Here is a 24,556-nt window from a genome sequence, read left to right on the forward strand (position 1 = left end):
AAGAGAGAGAATGGTGCTTGTTACCACCATATTACCATCACAGAGGTGGAGAGAGTTCTGTGCAGAGGCAGGATCTCTGACAGAGCCGCCCCTTGGCTGACACACAAGCTTAGCAGCTCACAAGAGTGCACACGCTGGTTGTGCCTGAGGGGTGGGGCTGCTCCATGAGGCTGGTTCTAGAAGTGCTGGGGAAGAACTCTGGAGCCTGGGTGGAGCTGCCCCCGACAAGGTGCAGGGCTGAGAGCAGCTGGCACAGGAGGGCTGCCCCTTCTGCCCTCAGCCAGCACTTCGGTCTCCCTTCAATGCCACTCGGGGTGTCTCAGTTGTGGGCGCCTAACTCACCACCTTGCCTGGAAGACACAGAACTATGTAGAGTCCTAGACCTAGCCTTTGGAAGCGTATAACAGGTCAGCTTGAAATTTAATAGTTTCTGTATCATCTTGGAGAAAAATACTGGGAAAATGGAGTGGGAGGTAATTTTTCTACTAGCTCTTTATATGCTAAGTTAGGAAGTAGACCTCAGATTTGTATTAGCCATCTCCTTGACATCTCTACTGGGGTGTTTAAGCATTTCAAGTTTCGTATTTCCAAACAGAACTTTTGACTCCATCTCCCTTCGCCTTTAAAGGTAAATATCATTCTCTGGTGTCTCCTTTTCCCTCCTCCACTCTATCCAGTCGTCGAGTCCTGTCAGTTTAACCCTCTGTCAGGGTTGGTACCTGCCCCCAGCCCCACCCAACCACCCAGTTCCTCTGTTCCTGGACTGGGTTAAAGCTGATGGCTGGGTTTCTCCAATCATACTGGAGCCCCAAACTGTCCATTCACAAAATACCGAAGCAAGCCTTTCAAGACAGGCACTGTGACCTCACTGCCCTGTGTAAAGCCCTCTATTTAAATTTAAGTTAGTCAGGTTCTTTGTCAGACTTTTTAGCTGACAGAAGCAGATGCAGGTAATGATTGGTATTAATTCTTTATAAACTTCGTCACTCGTTCTCTTTATTACTTGTTCAGCCCTGTTCTCCTAGTGAATTAAGTTATGTACTTTTTATTTAATGCTTGGAAAACCTTTTCTACTCATTATTTCAAATTTATAGAAAAGTAAGAATCAGTCTTTAAAAATGTATTGAGAAGGTTCATATTTGTGAGGCATTGCAGGCTAGAAGAAGACTGGTTTATTGGCTGTGCATTGATTCATAGCTACAAATCATGAAATTTCCTTAAAAAAAAAAATTAAAAAATAGAAGAGATACCTTCTTCCTCGTGGCTGTATGTGATTGATTATCCCAAAAGGAGTAGCATGAATTTAGAAATGTTTAGGAAAGGCTGAACTCTGGAGAGGCCAGTGATCTGCCTGGGCTGCAAGAAGAGGCACACACAGCATGCTTCTGGACCAGGCCTCCTCTCGCTTAGAGGCAGAAAAGCACAGAGTATATTCCAGGAGACAGTGGACAGACGATTTCAGCCAGTGCAAAACATTTGGAAAAAGGGCTGCTTTTAGAAGTTACTCAGCGCCTTGAATGCTAAGCTGGAAAGTTTGGGCTTTTATTACAGGCAGTAGTTCAAATTATTGTGCTAGTTGATGTTTTAATTAGTTGGAAATATTCACATATTTGTTTTAGCTCTCTGTTGTAATTAATTATATTACATTCATTTTTCTTATGTGAATTCTTTGGTGAATTCTAAAGATACTTCCACTTGAAGTCACCATAAATTACATTGCAGAAGGTATAATGAGCACTTTGGATCAGGTACTCTAGTTGAAAGCCAGTTTTGCATTGTGACATTTGGTAAGCTACCTAACCTTTCTGAGCTTTGGGGATAATGAAGTAACAGTGCTGTAGATCTGTTAGGAAACATAAATGCTTAGATGATGAGGATTTAATATCTAATTCTAATAAGGTAGACCATTGTATAAATTGTTCTACTTTAAAATGTTACTCTGATCTAATGTTAACCATGAACTATTTTGAGCACTTTAACATAGCTGTTATATATAGCTGATAACATAGCTGTATGTTAAGTAATCTATGCATAAGTTATATATATTTGTATAGACCCATAGTTTGTCATCCTTAATTGCAGAACCCAAAAAGTTCAGAGAAGTATGTTTATAGTCTGTTTTTATCCCACTGAGTTCAAGTAATCTTTATATAATGTTTTCCATGCAAAATACATTTACTCCATGACCCAGCAATTCCACTTCTAGGAAATTATCCAAGAGAATTGAAAACTTAAGTTTTCCCACAAAAGCCTTGTACAGGAATTTTCATAGCAGCTTTATTCACAGTACCCCCAAAACTAGAGCACCCAAATGTCCATAGTCATGTCTGGAGACACAGAGCATCATGTTCTGTGAGTGCAGAGTGGGTGGGAGTGCTGAGGATGCAAGAGAGGCTGCTTCTGGACTGTTCTGCCAGGAGACGTTGGGGTAGCCTGCCCCACGTGACTCGATGCAGTGTGTACCGTAATGCGTCACTTGTGTCGGCGGCCTCCAGTGACTGTGTCACCACGGTGCACGGCACTGCCACCACCTAGTGCGTGCGAGGCTGCACTGGTTTTTATTCTCCTCTGCTGATGTCCCTAGAGGGGTTTTTTGTTTCCTACCCCCTGCAAACGTGCATGCACACACGTGTATACACGTGCCTACACATGCACACATGTATCTCTTCCACCGTCTTTTTGTCTTTCTCCCAAGTCTGACACTGCACCACCAGCTAATGAGTATGGTTATACTGTTACCCAAAAGAAACTGCTCAGAGAAAACATGTGTTCAAGCACCTCTTCTTTGTACAGCACTGCATGTGAGGCGTTGTGACTCTTCATTTTTTTCATCTTTATTTCTGCCTCATTTTCGGACATTTTCAAATACGTAGCACTTTTTCACTGTGGAAGATGACTGAAGGTGCACTTACTGTCTTGCTGTTTAAATAAAGTATAGTTTATATACTTCTTGTAGTCTTCCGTTGCTGTTGTTCAGTCCCTCTTTGCGACCCCATGGACTGCAGCACGCCAGGCTTCCCTGTCCATCACCAACTCCTGGAGCTTGCTCATTCTCACGTCCATTGAGTCATGTCCCTCCAACCATCTCGTCCTCTGTCACTCCCTTCTCCTCCTGCCCTCAATCTTTCCCAGCATCAGGGTCTTCTCCAGTGAGTTGGCTCTTCACATCTGGTCTAAAGTATTGGAGCTTCAGCTTCAGCATCACTCCTTCCAATGAATATTCAGGGTTTATTTCCATTAGGATGGACTGGTTTGGTCTGCTTGCTGTCCAGGGGACTCTCAACAATCTTCTCCAGCACCATAGTTTGAAAGCATCAATTCTTTGACACTCACCCTTCTTTAAGGTCCAACTCTCATATCTGTACATGCCTACTGGAAAAATCATAGCTTTGGCTGTATGGACCTTTGTTGGGAAAGTGAAGTCTCTGCTTTTGAATACACTGTCTAGATTTATCATAGCTTTTCTTCCAAGGAGCGAGTGTCTTTTAATTAGGTTTAAATTGGAAACAACTTTAAGTTTTAATTTTCAGAATTGTTAGCTTTCAGTAGACAAGTTAAAGCAGTTTTATCATAGTTTATTTCTAATTCTTCTCTTCCAGTGATAGTGCTTACTTATTTTTCTTTAGCAAGTAGTTGTTATATCTTTCAAGTAAATCATATTACTACTTTTTTTTAATTTATCTGTTCACGTTCATAGGAATCAGGAACAGTAGTTCCACAGAGTGCAAGTATCTTCTTCACTTTATATGACTTCAAGTAGGTTTCTGAAAATTCATCAGTGGCATATTAAACGTTGTTCATGATGTTTTCACTTATCTTAAGAAACTTTTTTTGTAGTTTGTTAAAAGCCCCCTTAGCAGTTCTTTTTATTACAAATTATGGTACTCTATTTGCTGTTACAGTGCCAGGGACAGTTTTGTATAATAAAGGGCTAAGAAGTTTGTTACCTGCTCCTTTCTTCTTGAATCAAGAAGGACCAACGTTACATCAGAAAAATGTATCATTGGGATTCTTTCCTTTAAAAATGTTAAGTCCTGGGAGTATCATATGTGAAATGTGTGAGCAGCACGTAGTTCCACTTCTACCACTTCTGCATGGGTGAACCACATTGTTCTGTGGCTTAAGTTTATTCTGTAGGATTTAAACATTTGAGATTTCTAAATAAAGTGCCAAAGGCTTTGACTGTGTGGATCACAATAAACTGGAAAATTCTGAAAGAGATGGGGATACCAGACCACCTGACCTGCCTCTTGAGAAATCTGTATGCAGGTCAGGAAGCAACAGTTAGAACTGGACATGGAACAACAGACTGGTTCCAAATAGGAAAAGGAGTATGTCAAGGCTGTATATTGTCACCCTGCTTATTTAACTTCTATGCAGAGTACCTCATGAGAAACGCTGGACTGGAAGAAACACAAGCTGAAATCAAGATTGCCGGGAGAAATATCAATAACCTCAGATATGCAGATGACACCACCCTTATGGCAGAAAGTGAAGAGGAGTTAAAAAGCCTCTTGATGAAAGTGAAAGAGGAGAGCGAAAAAGTTGGCTTAAAGCTCATCATTCAGAAAATGAAGATCATGGCATCCGGTCCCATCACTTCATGGGAAATAGATGGGGAAACAGTGTCAGACTTTATTTTTCTGGGCTCCAAAATCACTGCAGATGGTGACTGCAGCCATGAAATTAACAGAAGATTACTCCTTGGAAGAAAAGTTATGACCAACCTAGATAGTATATGCAAAAGCAGAGACATTACTTTGCCGACTAAGGTCCGTTTAGTCAAGGCTATGGTTTTTCCTGTGGTCATGTGTGGATGTGAGAGTTGGACTGTGAAGAAGGCTGAGCGCCGAAGAATTGATGCTTTTGAACTGTGGTGTTGGAGAAGACTCTTGAGAGTCCCTTGGACTGCAAGGAGTTCCAACCAGTCCATTCTGAAGGAGATCAACCCTGGGACTTCTTTGGAAGGAATGATGTTAAAGCTGAAGCTCCAGTACTTTGGCCACCTCATGCGAAGAGTTGACCCATTGGAAAAGACTCTGATGCTGGGAGGGATTGGGGGCAGGAGGAGAAGGGGACGACCGAGGATGAGATGGCTGGATGGCATCACGGACTCGATGGACATGAGTCTTAAGTGAACTCTGGGAGATGGTGATGGACAGGGAGGCCTGGCGTGCTGCGATTCATGGGGTCGCAGAGAGTCGGACACAACTGAGCGACTGAACTGAAATAAAGTTAAAGATATCTCATAGTGATCATTTAAAAATAACTCCTAGCAAATGACTTGGGGAGATGAGGTGGATCAGGAAGATAGGCAGTGATAAATGAGAACTAGGCTTTGAACTCAGGGAGCGTGCTCGTTTCTTGGTAGTTGTGGTATACAACAAACTTGAACTCAAAGCAGAAACATATGCTCTAGGGATGACCCTCTGAGAAGGTAGCATTTAGGTTGAAATCTGCAAGGTAAAGTAGGATTTGAGAAGAGGGATGAGGGGTAGTGTGGAGTGCAGAGAAGCAGTCAAGATGGAGGCAATAGGAGGAGGCATAGAGATGAATAACAAGAAGTGATTTGGTTTGATTTATGCCATAAGATAATAGATAGTAAGAGATTCATTGATTTAACTTGAGAAGATTTTGGGGATCAGACCATAAATAGCTTAAATGTATTATTATTTTTAGCTAGTAAGAGACTACAAGGGTTTTAAGACATGAACCTGTCAAGAAACATTAAGATGAAAGTTGTGATTTGGGCAGTTAACTGGCCATTGTGCATAGATTGGAGAACAGATACTCTTAACACATTATAGTAGTTTTGGTAATAAACCAATAATACCAAGAGCAAGAGTGATAGCAGTAAATGAGGAGGGTGGTGCAAGTTAGGTTAAGGAAATGGCCTAACAGTTTGATGTCAGAGACATCCCTGGTTTTTGCCTGGTCTATACTTATTAATATTAGTAGTGCTGCTTTTTGCTGTGAAGTATTACATGGCTTGGACAATGTATCAGATGATCTTAAAGACTGATTTGCTTTAGAATTGATAGATTTGCTAATTGAGGGGAGAAAGGGATTTTGTGATAAGAAACTAGTATGTAGACCAGATTTTTAGAAATTCTTAGGTTTATGATTTTGTTAAATTTTCCTCTTTTGGAGAATTAAAATTTCCTTACCTGAATACCACAGTTGAATCTTATATGTTTAAAATTCCAGTTTATTTTTGTTTTTTTGTGGTTTTTTTTTGTCTTTTAATGAAGAGTTAGACTCTTTAAAATGGTAGATACTGTAGAGACTATACTATATTTAATTTACCTAACATTTTCATTGATCCCATTTAAAGTAAAGCTTTTTCAGTGATTGTTAATACATCAGTGTAGCTTATGTATGGAGAAGGCAATGGCACCCCACTCCAGTACTCTTGCCTGGAAAATCGCATGGATGGGGGAGCCTGGTGGGCTGCCGTCTGTGGGGTCGTGTCCAACTCTTTGTGACCCCGTGGACTCTAGCCTACCTGACCCCCGTGTACTCCAGCCTACCAGACTCCTCTGTCCATGGGATTCTCCAGGCAAGAATACTGGAGTGGGTTGCCATTTCCTTCTCCAGGGTATCTGCCCGACCCAGGGATTGAACCTGTGTCTCCTGCATTGCAGGCAGATGCTTTAACCTCTGAGCCACCAGGGAAGCCTTATGTAAGAAGTGTCCAAATAGAAATGGAGCTGGTGGCAATTGAGAGCATCGTGTGTTAATATCCCATTACTGAATGGGCTTTAACATGTAGCACCTTTTGTCTCCCCTGGAGAAGGAAATGGCAACCCACTCCAGCGTTCTTGCCTGCAGAATCCCATGGACAGAGGAGCCTGGCAGGCTACAGTCCATGGGGTCGCAAAGAGTCGAACATGACTGAGTGACTGAGCACGCACACACGCATTCACTCACCTTTTGTTTCCTGGATCTTTTTTTCCTGCTTGAGACCGGTGGCTGTAGTCACGTGACACCTATTCTAAGGTTTTTGCACAGATACGGCTGTAATGTGTATGGACCGTTTTCAGGTGCTTAGTGTTCTTGTCTTCTCCACGTATAGGCAGAGGGAGAAGACAGCCTGAAGAAGATGCAACTGATGGAGCTTGCGATTCTCAACGGCACCTACAGAGATGCCAACATTAAATCACGTAAGACCAGAGCGTACAGCTGTCTTAGCTATTTTGTCCGCAGACCCCCCTCTCCTTTTGGCAGCACAATACACCAACAGTTAAAAGTGAATTGTCACTTGATATGGGACTCACTGTTCCATTTTTACTGTTTTCAAGAATGAGGGCACTCCCTTGATTTTATTTTACGCCAGCATGCCTAAGTTTTTAGTTTATAAGCTTTTCTTTTATTCTTTCGATGAAATTTCAGCTTCTGAATTCAAGAGTTTCAAAAAAAGTTTTGTTAACTATAGATTTAAGACTTCTAGTTTATTTTGTTACATTTATGCAAAGGAGAAGTTTTTTCTAAAAACTAAAAGCTCATTTGGAATATATATGAATGCAGTGATTCTTCTGTTGAATTCTGTTCTTTCACCTTGCTTGCATGGTTTTCCTCCAGTATTTTTTTTCTCTATTGATTTCATACATGAGTTCACAGAGAGCAGTAGATGATACTATTTTTAATCCTGTTTTCCCCTTAATGTGTATTGTGCATGCTTTCGTAAACTGTAAGAGGATTGCTTTTTTATATATAAAATGAAATAGTTTGAAATTTATATTTTGAAACAATCTAAGTTTTATTCATCATTCATATGAACATAATATTTAAATTACAGGTATAGAATTTTAAAGACATAGCTAGCTTTCCAAAATATAGACACCCTAGTGTGTTTAGAGTGATTACTTTCTATAAATAGTTGGCTTTAATTTACTCATTAAAATGAGTATATCATTAATAGTCATGTGTTTAGGAATGTGACTTTTTTTTGTATTTTCTGTGAAGAAGTTAATCACTACAAATACAGGAAATTGGTGACTATTGGTTATTTTGGCTAAGTTAATACAATGAAAATTATTCTTTACTCTGTAGAAATATACTAAAACTGTATTTCTGTGGACTCCAGTTACAGGGTATTTTTAACACCTTTTAATGCAAGTGTTTTCTTGTGCTTCTGCATGGACCTTTAGTCTCATGAGATCTTAAAAATACAGACACACCAAATACATGAAGTAAATATAACCTATTTTAATGGTCTCATTCTTTTTTCCCCCCAGTGGCTTTTTAAATTTTGCACATTATTCTTAATCACATTGGGAAAGGGGAAGCTGTTTTGCATTTGATTGGTGTGCTTTGGCATTTTTGTGTGATCAGCGCATGTACTAATGATTTCCTTTTATTTTTCTTCTTTTCTGCTTTTTCCTTTTTCCTCCTTCCCTCTCATTTTCCGTGTTTTACACTGCTGTCTCTGTACTTCCTTCTAAATTTCTTTGCTTACTGTAGCAGCCCTTGCCTTTTCTCTTGCAGCGACGGCCCAGGCTGCTCCGAGGATTATCACTGGGCCCGCGCCCGTGCTCCCACCAGCTGCCCTGCGCACTCCGACGCCGGCTGGCCCTACCATAATGCCTTTGATCAGACAGATACAGACCGCTGTCATGCCAAACGGAACTCCTCACCCTACTGCTGCAATAGTTCCTCCAGGGCCCGAGGCTGGGTTAATCTACACACCCTACGAATACCCCTACACGTTGGCACCAGCTACGTCAATCCTTGAGTACCCTATTGAACCGAGTGGTGTATTAGGTAAGTTGTTGTCCCTGTATGGCTAACAGCATTTTTCTTCATCACTTTGCTGCCCTAGACTTTGAAATGATATATCCATTTTAGAGAGGCAAGACAAGCTTCCACTGGAAAGACTGAGAATTATTTCAGCCTCTTAGAAGGGTTCCCCCTTTAAATAATTGTACCTGAAATTTATTCAGATGCACTTTGGTTACTGACAGTCACTTTGGTTGGGTAAATTTGCAATGAACATTTTAAACAGAAAATGCTTTTCACGTTTGACATCACCAAGGTCGTTCTGAGTGTTAGATCCCACCCAGAGGCCTATCCCTCCATCAGCTCCACCACCCAGAGTTTTTAGATTGCTTTTGTGTTGGAAATTTATTTGTCTGCTACATTTTCAATTTTTATGTTAAAGTCTTTTGAGACATTTTAAACCTGATGTGTGTTTTCTGATATTTGTGGTCACTTAAAATATGAAGGGGACAAGATAAATAGTTGCATTCTTCAGGTTTCTTCAGTTTTTCTCTTTTGAAGTCCTAGTAAATATTAAAGATAAGAGACGTTCTTAGTTTCAGTAGTACAGTATGGAATTGATAAGTAATACCTGATAAGTGATTATAAGTGATAAGTGATTATAAGTGATAATCACTGATAAGTGATTCAGTAATCACTGAATTAGAATCATAATTGAGGCAGAAATTAAGATCATGCTGTAAACACTCAGTTTTACATAAACAAAAAGTGGTGTGCTTGAAAAAGACATTACTGACGCCTTTTTTTTATAGAGTGGATTGAAATGCCAGTCATGCCTGATATTTCAGCCCATTGACTGCTGGATGAAGGACTAGAGCAGCAGCTGTTCTAACACGACCAGTCAATGTGGACACACTGTTTCTGCGCTGCCCCTTTGTTTTACCAGACAGAATTTGAGTTCTTTTTTCTTGAATTGTACATGACTTTGGTGCTGCGTGCATGCTGTTGACTTTTAGGACTTTGATCTTTTAAAGTTATTTTTTTCCCCAGTATTAATATTGATTTATCAAAATTTGAAAGTTTTTAATGAACCTGGACACTAAGATTGAAACTTGAGAATTCATTGTTCAATTAAAAAAAGCCACAGTGCTCTGTATGTTATCTGTGTGTGTGCATGCACTCAGGTGCGTTTTGTTTCATGAGCAAATACATTTTATTGTACATGTTTTCCGTTTATCTCTAAATCATTGTAAAAAGTATTATAGGTCAGAATCATACAATTGAACTGTTTCTGAGAGGCTTGTTTCTGTTGCACATTTCTTGAAGCATTTTTAAATAACATGTAACCTGTAACCTGTTCACGTTTTCCTTTCTGTTAACGCTCTGCCCTGTGGCCCCATGCTGCTCCTTTCCCCAGAGCTCCTCTCTGCTGCACGCACAGCGTCTGTTCGAGGAGTTTGACTGTTGCTTCCCGCAGGGCTGGCACTCTGAGCCACCAGCTGCTGTTCCAGCACTCTCAATGCAAGATCTCACTGATTTTGCCTCAGCGAATTACGCTTATATAAGATTAGTTTTTCCAAAAGGAAAAAGGGGTGATGGACCAGTTTACTGCTTAGAAACAGCAAGAGGCACTGCAGTAAAATTTCCCATTTTAAAGCAATCTGCTTTTGTTGTGTTGGAAAATTTTTATTTATAATACTTAATTATTAGACTGACAAAATTGAAAGTAAAATACACAGATACCTAATTGACATGCATAAGGTAAATAATGAGCACTAAATGACAAGATTCCATTATCAGTTTTATTTCTCACTTTGCCACCTAAGCAGTGAAACATGATATTGACCACTTGGAGAACTGAGAAAATGAATTTCAAGTTGCTATGTTATAATCAACTTGCACACAGATAACATGCATGCTATATATCAAGTCTCACATGAGTATTTTAAAATAAGCAGTGCCCTTCAAAACAGATGCAGACATATGTGTTGGTGGTAGTGAGGAGATTGGTATTAGCCTCAAATCTTCATTGATGACTAATTTTTAATTCCCTTCCTTTTATCTTTAGGTATGGCTTTCCCAACGAAAGGCTAAGAATTCAAGAACGGTCTTAACTGAACCCTCATCAGATCTGAATTTAACAAATGCTTAGTCTCAGCAGCCTCCAAGGGGGTGGGAGGGAAGCTTAGCCTAGCAGTCAGTGACTTACTTGCACTTTTTGCACACTGATAGAAAATAAAAGTATGTTATTAATTGGTTTAGTCTGTAATCTTACAAAGTAACAGTAATTTATAAAGGCGTGCATAGTAGTATACTGACTGCTAAGTGTACGATACTGTTTGCTTTACTAATCACCTAATTCATTGCAGTTCATACTTATTGACTCGAAGTTTAGAACCACAATCTGTAGGCTTTAAGAATTGCATTTAAACCTTCTTAAGTGATAGACTCTGGAAGTGTGGTCTTAAGGTTAGCAAATAATTGTCAGTATTAAACATGGCATTATTTAAGTAGTCCTGCTGCAAGAAAGGCACTTCAGTGAATATGTGACTAGTAAAGCCTAACTATGTTTGGATCTAATAGAGTTCATGAAATCTGTAACTTGGGATTATAAATGAATGGATAAAATAGGTTAAGGCCAAGATGATTGAAATGAATGCAATATTAATAGATGCATATATACGCAACATATAATGGTTAATTTTAAGACTACTGTGCCTTAACGTGTTTCCTAAAACAAAACTTTTGTAGTAAATGAACATTTGAAATCCGTTGTGATAAACCTGCTGTTAATGTTTGTTTTCTTTTCCCTTGTGAATGTTTTCTAACTTTGTCTTGGTAATTGCAATTTAACTAGGTGCGGTGGCTACTAAAGTTCGAAGGCACGATATGCGTGTCCATCCTTACCAAAGGATTGTGACCGCAGACCGAGGTTAGTTTAGTTCTGCAGTTCTTGTTTATGAGAAATGCGTTGGGTGTTCATAAAGTTTGCGACACCTCACCTGATGGAAAAACATCACTGCTTGCCTGCCATCGTTTCTTTTCCTTTTCTAAATTAATTCGTAATAATTAAAAGATTTAAGGGTTGGGTTTTTTGGATGTTTTCTTTTCCTCCCTTCATGTTTTAATTTATTAAATTCTATTTTAGTATGTAAAATGATTTATTTCTACTAAAATGTAAATTAGTCCATCTGGGGAGCTATTAAATTCTGATATTGCCTTATTTTTCAGGAATAATTTTTGCCCAAATTTACCTTTTAGTTGTTCTGAAATTTTGGGTTGGTTTGCAAAAAAGAACTAAGCAGATGGTGCTTTAATGAGAGAAGTAAAGGAATATATTCCTCCTGTGTCCTTTTGGAGAAAACTGAAGATTTAGTTTTCATTTTCCTTTTTAATAAGATACTTGAACCCCACTGTATACACACAAGGATATACATGTCAGGTCCCTAGCTGAAATCAACAAGGGCCTGTGAAGATGACTTTGATGAAGTTGGATTTTTTAATAAATGAGAAAATCATTTCCCTTTTATTCTTACATTCTTGTCCCAAAATGGATCCTTTGATTTCTGTCATTTGCTGCTAAAAGGTATTATCTGAAGGTAAACTATCTCTTGAGATTTTGTGGTGACATGAATCCAGCTGTTTGAAAGTCCTTTTTTGACTAACCCGTGACTGGAAAATAAGTCTTCATTTTTCTCCTTTTCCACATGTATGATTTGTGTCCTATATATGCCCTTGGACCCCTCTATAAAATTATTTATGTTTATTGAGGAGTGACGATTTTGGTTTATTGACATTGTTTTCTGAGTTTGTCGTTAAAAGGTAGCAATCCAAAACAAGATTTTAAAAAAGGATTTTTTTTTTTTGCAAACTTTTATTATGGCACATCTTTACCTACTAATTAATTTGATCAAAAGGTCTCTAATATAAGTGGTGGAAAGTGATGTATTTACACCCCAGTCCTACATTTTCTATGAACTTGAGAAAGACCTAACCTGTCAGTTTCACAGAGTTATCTTAAATACTGATGGACGCAAATGTTGTCCACATCAGAATAAAATACCTTTCCAAAGACATTGATGATATTTATTTAGCATCATACATAATTAAAGAGTTTTAAGACTTTTAACTAACACATACATAACTCATAGAGATTATTGAATAAACAGACCCCCCCCCCAAGGTCAGTGGTTATCTATGAAGATAATATAAATGTAAGTACATCATGCACCACAGGAAATAAATGACCCTTTTTGTGTCGAAAGTCTCCTAGTGAAGGAGGAAATTAAAAAAAAAATCTTTTAACTTTTCAATTTAAGGAAGTTGAATAATTCCACGAAGAATTGGAAGTTTTTTACATTGTTAATGTCTAAAAAAACAGTTTTAAAGACTATTTTAAAGTAGTTTTTATTCTGTTAACCTTTCCCTGCATGCCCTTTTTAAGAGATTTCTCATAATTTTATTTTAACACAATTATTGGTCTACTCCACACTCCAGTGCCTTGAGACAGTTGAAAATACTAGAAAGATTATACTGTATTTGAAATTGACAGCACATTCCATGAGAAGCTCTTTTGTAGTTTATGTGTTTTCGTTAGTCCTGTCACTGTTTTTATTCAAAATGCAATGTCAGCAAACCGAAATGCTTTTTTTTTTCTTTTCTTTTTTTAAATAACAGATACTTGTATACTGCTGTTACTATCACTGTATATGCACTCACTGGGTCTAAGGGAGAGCTCTGAAGTCCTTCACTTAAATTATTTTATGATACTACTGTTTTCTCTATTTTTTGAGGTTTTTTTTAATGATTATTTTTTAATCTTTTGAAGGGAAGATTATAAGTATTCATTTATGCACGGAAACTCAGCCCTTAGACATATAACCATGTAATTCTTTATGAGCATTTAGAGTACTGCATGGTTGACAGACATCTAGTTCTTCACTAAAAATAACCCCCCATACACGTATTTTGAAACTGAATATGAAGCCTATAAAAGACCAACTGACTTTTTAGTTGTAATGAACCGTAAGTGATTTTGCACGGTTGACACACCTGTGTGTACTGCAGGCCAGGACTCGGCAGAGGACATATCCTAGGTTTACTGGTATATATAGAAACAGTAGTTGGCTTGTTTATATTCCACACTCAGAAAGGCATAATCAGAAGGTTTCTAAATAATGATTTTACAAAAACCATCATTTACATAATTTGTATAAAAAGCTTAATACAATTTTAATCAAAATTTTAAGTAATTTAAAAAATGCTTTAAGATTCTATATTTCTGGAGTACCTATGAAGTGATATGACTACATCATGTGAAATATTTATTTTCTTCTTTAACTTTGGAGTAGCAGTTTTTATTTTAATTAAATAAAATTCCAATTTTTTCAACAAATTCAGGGAAGATTTGGTCACATTGAAGATACAGTATTTTTGTAGTATTTATAAGCTGTCCTATGTGATAGACTTTTAGAAAGCATTTTTTTTTTATATGAAGGTAAACCAGTCCATTATATAGATTCTTTAAACTCTGTGAACATTACACCTTCAAGGTTTTGATTTATCAAGTGGCACAGAATCTGCCTTTGCACTGAGTATCTTTTCATTCACATCTCCTCTGCCTTAGTCACAGTGGCAACAGTACAGAAAATTCTCTCGAACCTCAGAATATAGTAGAAATAATTAAAGCTGTTGAATGAGTCTTAAAAATCATACTACTGTTAAGTGGACCAAGTTTGGTGAAGCAGAATGTGACAGAGGTTGATTAAGGAAGGAGCAACTCAAGGACATTGGGAACGATAACTTTTCCACTTGAGAACTACTTTATGTTTTACTGTAATTTTTTTTTTTTTAATTTTTTTGTTCTGTTTGTTATTTTGCAAAAGAAAATAGTATTTACAGGTGGCTTCTTTTAAAATATAAAATATAAAGCAGGAATGTATATGAAATGTCAGATTTTATTGTATTTGCAGAGTATTAGCTTTGAAATTGAATAAAGAAAGCTGTTTGTAGTTTTAAAATGCCTTATTGGTATCAATTAGAAATTTCTTCTATTTTTTGATGTACTTAGAGCTTTTTGAGTATAGAATTTTAAATGGCAGGATTTTACAGTGTTTACATGCAAGTGCATTTTATAAGTGTTCTATATGTGTAAAATAGTATTTCCAACTGGAAAGTGTTGGCCGGCACACAAGGCCTGGCCCTTTTCTGGTTCCCATGATGTTGCCCACACTGCTAGACTACAGTTTAGTGTTGCTTTGTATCATGAGGCCAAGAAATTCCATGTTGTTTGTAAATAGAATAATTGAAAAAGCAATAAACATTTATTGAACAAAAGAAACTTTGTTTGGCCCAGAGTTTATGTTGAATCAGATTATTCAGAGAAATTTAAATTTCTTTAGATTCATTTCTGTTAATCATTGATTATTAATAATCACATCCATCATTAATAGTTGCTTTAATGCTTGCATCTGAGAAAATACTAATGCTTAATAGCAGTCAGATACTGATAGCTGCACTGACTGTTTCAGAAATCTGTATACCAAACCTATTCATTGATGTTGTTTTCCAGTTTCCTTCATTGACTGCTACTAACTATTAGTTGTTAGTTGTATTTTATTTCTATTTTTCCTGTTAACAGTGTTTTTTTTTTTTTTTTTTTTTTTTTGTGGGAGTGGGCTCTCCTTCATTTGTTCAAATCATGATATGGAATTGTCATGATTTTTATTGTATTCTGTAGATGATGTCAATCAGTTTGTCAGAATTAAACATGCTTTTTTTTTTTATTAGTTGTGATTAGTTTTTCATGTTGTCATTAAGCCGTCACTAGCTGAAACTAATCTCTTCTCTATCTTTTCTTTTCTTTTTTTTTTTTTTTTTTTGTTTTTTGTTTCTAACCACCCAGCCGCCACCGGCAACTAACCTATGACCTTCTGACCTCTGAACTCTTCACCCAATGATGACCTGACCATGCCTGCCTGCTGATCAGTTAACTGGTAATCGCCTTTGCTTGCCTGTCGTCAGTGCAGCGAGCTGAGGCACTTGTCCGTTCGTCTTACCATCTAACCAAACAAAAGACAAAGAAATCGTTGTCCTCCAACTCAGCTTTTGTTTGTTTTGTTTTTTTCTTTTTCTGTTTGGGTGAAAGTGGTTCTAGAACCTGCACTGAATAGTAGTAAAGCAATAAGGCCCAATTCATCCCACAGCACTGATCATCTTTTAATGTCCCACCCTAAGCGAACGGTAAGAAGGCCTCACTTCAGAAGGGGAGACAGATGGCCCTTAACTACTCAGTGACAGAGGCAGTTACTGTGAGAGACACTAGGAACCTCTCTCCATAGCGAGTCGAAGCTCTGAATGTACTGTGCTGATGCATCATGCATGAACCTGTGGTCAGGGATGTCATTGGTGAAGCGATTTCAAAAAGTATTCAAAATTTGATATGCTCTTCAGTCACTACAGTGCCCTCAAAGGGCAGAAGTTGCAGCCTTTTTTATATTGCCTGCCAAAATTTGAAGTATTAGAAGTGTGCCATGAGAGAAAACAAGGAATTTTGGAAAGTAATGCAAAGAACAAAACTGCAACACTATTTTTAAAAAAATAAATATCTGAGTTAAAATTACTGAACCTTTATTTTACACCTCCTTTAAAAAATATATGAGAACAAGGTACATGCATTATGTGTCACATTACTGGGCAAACTGTTCAAATATTTTTTTTAAACCTCCCTGTATAGAAAAAAACCATTAAGGATGTAAAAGCCATGCTTGCCTATTTGCTGTATACATGTAATGAAATTGTAGATAAAGTGTAGTGCATTGAAACAAATGAACAAAAAAAGTAGATACTTTTACTATACAAGGGTGCTGGTGCAGAAAAAATATATATATTTTTGGAAATGTAGCATTTTATACTTTCAAGTGTTATAAAAAAAAGAAAAAGAACAAAGAAACCCTTTATTTCATTAAATGATTTTTTCTGGTGGTTGTCAAGAAACAAAAGACCAAAAGAGCCTTTTTGTCTTTCTTTTTTATTTTTTAAGTATTGGAATAAGTCTAAAGAAAAGAAAGTGCCTTATTTTCCTTCATGGTCATTTAGTCAAGTGTCTTGTAAGATCAGCTCCTCCCTCAGAATACAAGTCAATGCCTGTCACTCAGTCGCCCAGTATGTGAAAGAAGATGTGAGGGGAGACACATGAGTTGATGGTTTGAATTAAATGATTTTTGCCACATTACCTTGATATCAATTTGCCAAATCTGATACTGTGAAAAAATTTGATAACTTTTCTAATTCCTAACAAGTAAGTTTAAAAGCATCCTTTTAAAATAAAAATCGAGTGCTTTTGGTAATTGGTATACTTAATGTTAGCCCAGAGGATTCTGAAATAAAATTTACGTGTGATCAGAACACCATTTCATAGACAAAATTAGAACTTTATTTGGTGGGCGTGTTGTTGGATTTTTTCTTATTAATCAGTGGTAATAGAATACACAGCAGTCTTTTTCACAAAAATGAATCTGTGATTTTCATTCTGGATAACAGTGTTTCTAAATGACCTAAATTTAAATCAGACTCATTTCTACAGAAGCAGATCACTTGTGTAGTCCATCTCTGCTAGTTTTAGTGGCCTAAGCCACCACCACACCCACCCACTCACCCACACACACACACAAACACACACACGCCCCCAGCCCCCATTTAACATTAAAGGAATGTGAGAAACTAGCATCATTGTGCACATTACGCTCAACTACACGTGAACATGAACTTGCAGCTCCTCCGGACGTTCAGTCAGGTTTGTAGCTGAAGTGCTTTGTGCACAGAGCTCTGCGTCTGAACTCTGGCTTGCAGATCTAAATGATCTGTAAGTGACCATTAAATGCCCAGTACCAGATGTGGCAAATGGCAAGTGGCCGTAGGTCCCCAGCTCATCAACTCCTGCCCTCTACATACCTTCACAGCTTCACAGTCAGAGGTCAGCGGTAAGCTCAGTAAGCACCTTCGCGGTGACCTCCATCATCTTGTCTCACTTGGAAACCGTTTTCAGTTTATTTACTATGCAATAGACATTGGTTGTTCTGTATCCAGCTAGCTTTGGTTAGCGCGCCACTGCTTGTCTTTCTGTTACACATCCAGTTGTTTTGATTTATTTACCATATGTGCTGTGCCATTTTGATTTTTATTTTGTTTGGTTGGTTGAATAAATTTGCGACACTCAAACACTTGAGGTGATAGTTTAAAAACGATACCAGTATTTGATCCAGTTTCATCTCAACTGTGTTATACCTGGACATTTTAGATGTTTATCAAAGGTCTTTTATGGGGAAGAAAGTAAATGTATGAAATAAATGCGTGACATTTATGAGTAATGTTGGCTCTGAACAAACGTTTGAAAACTTAGTTGATAAAATTTTGGATCAACTGAAAAAAAGCATGACTTTTGAAATCTCTGAATGCCTTGGTTCTCAGTATTATCATTCTTTATTGAATTTCTTTCTTATTAAAATATGTAGTTTTTAAGACTTTTTTTTCTGACAGTATTATGTAATTTTTTAGCACGGGTAGATGGGAGTGTCGCTTGTATGTTACCGTACAGCTGACATGTATTTTTGTCTATTCTTTATTATCTCAGTAGTTTCATGCTATGTATGTACCATAACCAACCTATTGCCTATGAGAAACATGTAAGATAATGTATTTACAGCCATTGTTACAAGTTTATAATGTATTTTTCTATCTTGTTTTATATGTATGTTATATAACATTCAAAAAGAATTTTTTTCTTGATTGAGAAAAGGATACAAAATGCAAAATCCACAATTTTGATAACTGAAAATTGCCAATTGTTTTGCAGTACTTTATTATATTGGGTGTCTTGTCTTTCTTGGGCTTTTAGTTAGCTAATGAATGAATACATTAGACACTTTTGGGTTTTAGTTGGGATTTTACATAGCTTGCATTTTAATTCTTTGGTTCTTTGCTGTTTCTATTAACCCATAGCATTATTTTAATAAATGTTATAATATCAACCTACTAACTCTGGACTATGTCTGTTTATTAACCTTTACATGTTTAATTAAAATAAACAAATAAAGACAAAAGAATGTAAAGTCTTGAATTACTGGACTAACCCTGAAGGAAGTGACCACAGATAACATGGCGTGACTTGTTTTTGTGTTGTTTGTCAGCTGACGATTCCGCACACTGCTGTTAAAACGGCTTTGGTTATCCTGGCCTTTTACCTTGGGGGGAGGTGCCAGTAGAGATGGGAACAAAGTAGTGTTGGTTTGAGGCATTCTTCTAGTCTTGCCACCTGCCTTTCAACTTGTGCATTACTAATTCCACACTTTCTTATTTTTCCTTCTCCAAAATAATCACTGTCTGCTCACAGCGTAAAGAGTAAAGAGATTTATCTTAATGATATACCCAAGAAACCAGTTTGATTCTTTGTTGAACCATTTTAAAAATTTCTATAAGTAGATAATCTGATGGTCACATTATAAAGCAAAGCATCTGGTGACGTTTTACCTTTCTTCAAATTGGTGTTTTAATTGGACGTTTTTCCAGTATACAGTTACGAACTGTTTTGGCTAGCTGCTCCCATTAAGGAAAGCCAAAGGTAGAGTGGCTCCGTGTCTCAGGCCAGCCCGGCGTCGCCGTTCATGACGACCTCAGATGCAGGCCCCTCAGCACAAGGCCAGACGGCATCGCTGAGCTTTCTCTCTCGTCCTGTTCCACAGTACAGTCAGAGTATTTCAGTACAAGAAGTCTGAGGGGGAGGAACAGTGCATTTGAAAAGTAGTATATATATTGTGGTTTGCATGGGAGGTAATTTAAGGAGATTTATTAACTTACCTTCATGCTTTTCTTAGCTGCAGCCTAGGTGAACTGACCTCTACTTACCGATTTCTTTTAACTCTTGAGGTGGATTTATGTTTCACAGATACTGGTATTTCCTTTTCTGTGAAATGGTCCTCCTGGATAATAAAAATTCTCAGGACAAATTTTTGCATTTGCAAATAATGCCTTATTTTTGTAAATTGCTTTTTATTTATTTTAAAGTTCTAAAATTTGGGTCTGAAATGAGTCACATTGTTCCAGAAGACATAACCACACCAATATGGTATTAACCAGACTGTCAAAACACAGTCCCATAGTAGATACACATACATGAAATAGATAGAATAATGAGGGCATCAGGTTTAATCATAACTGAGATGGTTCTTTGCTTCTTTCGATCAAACTAATATATTGTTTCTCTGATGGGGAGGGGGCAATCTATTATTGTTAGGTAGACAGCTTTAATATGCTACTATCTTTTAAAAGTTCACATTGCCATACAGTTAATATATATCATTTTGTAAAAATTTGGAGATAACTTTCAAGCTGCTAGTATACAAGTCATCATGGTACCATGTCACTGAAGTTGATGAATTTCTGTGTATTTTATTCTACATTTTCTGAAGCCTGTGAATGCAGTCTCATCTCATTTTCAGTTAGTACTTTTATGTATAATTATGTTGTATTGCCACCTTTTATGTTGGAAAAGTCCAGTTTCAAAATGCAAAAAATGACAAAACCCATTTTTATACAGGCTACAATAGTATTAAACTTGAAATTGCCAAATTGTTAGAATGATAAAATGCCAGAGTCAGCTTATTGTTTTATACTACTAGTATTTGACAAAGCAATTGGAAGTTAAGCTTTCAGTCGAAAAGTTGGTAAAGTTATGTACTTGCATTTAAGCATCTTTTTCTTTGGGAAAATAGAGCATGAAAGTTGATATTCACCAACACACTAGTACACTCTGTGTGGGAGAGCCCACCCCAGGGGAGGTCAAAGCGCCCTGTCCATAAAGCCAAGATACTCGAATGTTCACACAAGATAAGAGGTGGTTAAGGTTTCTCAATAAATACTGAATAAGTATAAAGGGCTGTAAGTTTTTTAGTATACCAAAAGCAAACAGTAGGGGCAATTTAAATTACATTGATTTGCTCATTACCAAATCAACACTCTTCTTTACCAGCCAACTTTTATAAATGACAGTCTAAAGTTTCTCCATTTTGAGGGGGAGGGGTTTGTGTGTTTGAAATAAGAAATAAGATGTCTGTCATGTCTTGGTAACAATTAGCAATTGTAGGGTTACCAGCAAGTGATTTTTAGTAGAATGAAATGTATTTCTGGATTATAATCCATTATTTAATAGCAAAAATTATCCAGAGAACTTTTTAGACTCATAAAGTTTCTAAGTAAATATAACTTTTAAACATTGTCAGAAGTTTCTTACTATTTTATTTAAAATGGAAAAATCATTTTATAGATAATTTTAGAAATATTCATATGATACACACATGTAATTTTATCTGTGGTTTCTCTTAACATATTACCTAAGTTGAAATGCCTTTGCTGTGAAGACACATAACAAAATTATATGCCTCCCTGGTGCTCAATGCTGAATCAAACTGGTTCACCTAAGTGTAGTACTCGACTCTCTGTGTTTCTGCTGCACTAATTGCAGGGGGTTGGGAGAGAAGGAGGAGGAATCAGTTCCCAGGAGAAGTGGTTGGTAGGCACAGCAAATAGCACAACGTGGACTTTTCACTGCTTACAATTTTGCTGTCCCTTAATGGCAAAAGACACCGCGTTGCAGATAAAGCACAGCTCTCAGAGTAAAAAATACATGTCTTTTTGAAAGTGCTGTTATTGAGAAATTTTGATTACCAAATACATCGTTTATGGCTTAAATTGTAGTGGTGTGTATGAAACATTTAGAACTTGTGGAAATTGTATATACAGAGAAAAGTTGAAATAGGTCTTTCCAAATCGTATGTGAATGGAGAACCACGTATGACTGTACATGACGTGCAATAAACCAACTGGAAAAAGTGCATGTGCTTCATCCTCTCAAGCCGACTGCAGCTGAAACGCTGCTTGCTCATGCCCTCCCCAGACCCACACGCGTGTAAATGTGTGCATGTCCCATGCCCCTAAACCCCACACTTGTGTAAATCCAAACCCCACACTTGTGTAAATCCAAACCCCACACTTGTGTAAATCCAAACCCCATGTGTATAAATAGGCTCATGTCCTTTCCCAAAACCCACATGTGTGTAAATATGAAAGTAAAGAGTGCACGTTACAGTTTTAGCTTCCACTGATGCTTTTAACCCTATTGAGAAGAAAATAGAATCTGACATTCTGGGGCAACATTACCCCTGATGTCAGTGATTAGAATAAAGGAAATCACTAAGCCGATTTAGCTACAGTGTTGCTCAGTTCAGTGTGCATCCAAAATGCTTGTTTCTACCTAAGAAATGCAGGTGCGGTTGTAAGCAGTTTTGCTTTTGTTCTGGTGGCCCTGTGGGACCTTACTTCCCTGACCAGGGATGGGACCCTCAGGCCCCACACTGGAAGTGCAGGGGCTCAGCCTCTAGACTGCCCAGGGACGTCCTCATATCTTGTTTTTAGGTGTAAGAAGAAAAGAGTGCTGACCAAATTTTGATCCTGTGGGCCATGTGTCGAGGGTTAATGTTACCAATTTCTTGAGCATGGAAGAATTGGTTAAAAAGAAAGAAAAAAACCAGTGATGTGAAACCTTTTCTCAGAGCTCTTACCTTGACATCTAAGTTCTAGGGCTCCCTGCACCTTGAGTTCCCAGTCCTCACTCTTCACGAATGTGCTCGCCGGGTTTCTTTTCCCCGTTTCTGATCACTCACCAGCGCCTCTGTCTTCCTGGGCAGGCTTCCCTTCACACGCTTCTGAGAGCAGCTGTCAGAGGGAGGACCCGAGCCCAGGGCCCACACCAGCCGCCCACAGGTGGCATGTATCCTGGCCGACGCGGGGTTGCTGTTGCTTTAGTTACCTGCCAGCTTCAAAGCCGTAATAGACGTTTTTTAAACCCTCTTCATAAAGTCGACCCTTCAAAGACCAGATTACCTAGAAAAGTTCGGCCATCAGGTGAAACACAAGAGTTCCACTGCCTCTTTTGAACCCAGGTCCCGCTGGTTAATCACGCCGCCGCCTCCGTATGGCCCGGAGTGTATATATATAAGGGTCACACCTGGGCTCTTGGCGGCCACACTTCATCTTGGTTTAGTCTTCTCACCTCCCTGGTGCCTATAGACACCAGTGCTTCCCCTTCAGATTCAGAATGGTAATTCCAACCCTTCACACACCAAACTAGCTTCTCAAAGGGTATAATTTAAAACAAGTTTTCAAGTTTTCCTCCTAAAAGATCAGATGAGTATGGTTTCTATTTAAAGATGGCTTTCATATTTTATCTATTTCTTAATATTTAGGGAGCAATTCCCATTGCGTGAAGGGACAGGATGAATTTGGGTTTCCTTCCAGATGTCACTTTTTTTTATATATAATTATCTACTACCTCTTTGTAGGAGCTCTTTTTGGTCTTGTTAGAAAGCAGTTAAGCTAATCGAACATTCAAAAAATATACCACACCTAAAAGAAAACATGTAAGTTCGTGTTTTTCCAGAAGAAGTACATTAAAATCCGAGTCTGCAGTTATGTACTGTTTTGTGGAGTGGGGAGAGAGTAGAGCCCACGACACGAGGGCCTGTTTTTATGGTCTCTGCAGCAGTTCCAGTTCGAGGGAGCATCTCAAAGTGAGGATGAAAAGTTTTAACTCCTGTGGTTCTGATTTCTTCGTGTATGCCCTGGTTACTTAGCTGAATACCAAGGAGAACTAGGGGGAAGTGATTACAAGTAAAATATTAGAAGAAAATACTCGCAAATTAATCCAGAAGTATTTTCTTACAGAACTATTTGAGTTGATACTAAAAATTCCATAATCATTTAACTTCAAACATCTATCAGTGTTAGGGGAGGAATAAAGTGCCTTGCCTATACTCAAAACCTGAATTTTAAAAACCTCTTGTCACAGTGTTTTAAGTGATTTAGCCTAAAAATTAGAACAGACTATAACAGTGCAGGTGAGGAGCTGCCTTGAACACTTTCAAGTAAATTACATAAATGATGCTTTTGCCCACTGATTTTTCACTTAAGTGAAAGAATGTTGGAAAAACTATTCAAAAGTTAAACTTACTCTAAATTTCTAGATGGTGAGAAAATGGAAAACTTGATATTAGTGGGTGGAGCGCTGTACATGTGAAAACACCAGTGGTAAGAATTCTGAGAAGCTAAGGTCTAAATTGGTATGCCAGGGAAGAAAACTGCATCAGCAAGTCAAATGCCCCACGTTAAACTCTAACATTTTTTAAGCACCAGTTTGTGGGGCTATTAGCAGGAACATCGGTTTTTAAGTCAAAGGAAAAAGATTAAGAAACTGGGAACATAACGATATCACATCTGAAAGCACTCTGTCATCACTGACTGTTGATTTCAAGATGAATTACATCTCTCTCAGCCCCTGGAGCTTGTCATGAAAGCAACCTGACCTAGCGAGACACAAAAGGGAAAAAATGCCGTTTATACGTCTGTGTCCTCCAAAGAACATTGCATTTTCATTGAATTCTACATGAGTCTGTGTGACAAAGACTCTGTCCTGTGCAAAGGGAAGACCACTGATGTGAACTCTTTCAGTTACCTGTACTAATAAACACCAAGAAAGCCTTGTAAATACCTTAACTCCTTCAGAGGTGTTAACCCAATTCTAAATTGCTTGTTATCCTCTTCTGCTAAAGACTGTCCACCTCCACCATGCTAGAGGATTTATAGCAAAGAAAAGCTGTTGAATCAAAGTATAGATTAATATCTGAACTAAAACTAATGAGAAGTCATTGGCGGGAGGTGCAGCTTGTTTCAATTACTGAAATACACGTGTAATATTTTTATCTACAGAACTCCACACTGAGTAAACATG

The 24,556-nt window shown here is 37.8% G+C and overlaps 1 protein-coding gene across 1 annotated transcript in view; it reads left to right on the forward strand.

Annotated features, from left to right (window-relative positions):
• QKI (QKI, KH domain containing RNA binding) overlaps nt 1–21,605 on the forward strand; it is a gene marked incomplete at its 5' end in the record, with an annotated part of 108,915 nt that extends 87,310 nt beyond the window's left edge. The window contains 4 exons of the mRNA XM_040238758.1: nt 7,076–7,163; nt 8,488–8,763; nt 11,576–11,650; nt 15,623–21,605. Of these exons, the coding sequence (XP_040094692.1) occupies nt 7,076–7,163; nt 8,488–8,763; nt 11,576–11,650; nt 15,623–15,639 (456 nt within the window). The remainder of the gene's footprint in view (nt 1–7,075; nt 7,164–8,487; nt 8,764–11,575; nt 11,651–15,622) is intronic.
• Between the last annotated feature and the right edge of the window lie 2,951 nt (nt 21,606–24,556).

The sequence above is a fragment of the Oryx dammah genome, unplaced genomic scaffold, assembly GCF_014754425.2.
Source record: "Oryx dammah isolate SB20612 unplaced genomic scaffold, SCBI_Odam_1.1 HiC_scaffold_4, whole genome shotgun sequence".
NCBI lineage: Eukaryota > Metazoa > Chordata > Mammalia > Artiodactyla > Bovidae > Oryx > Oryx dammah.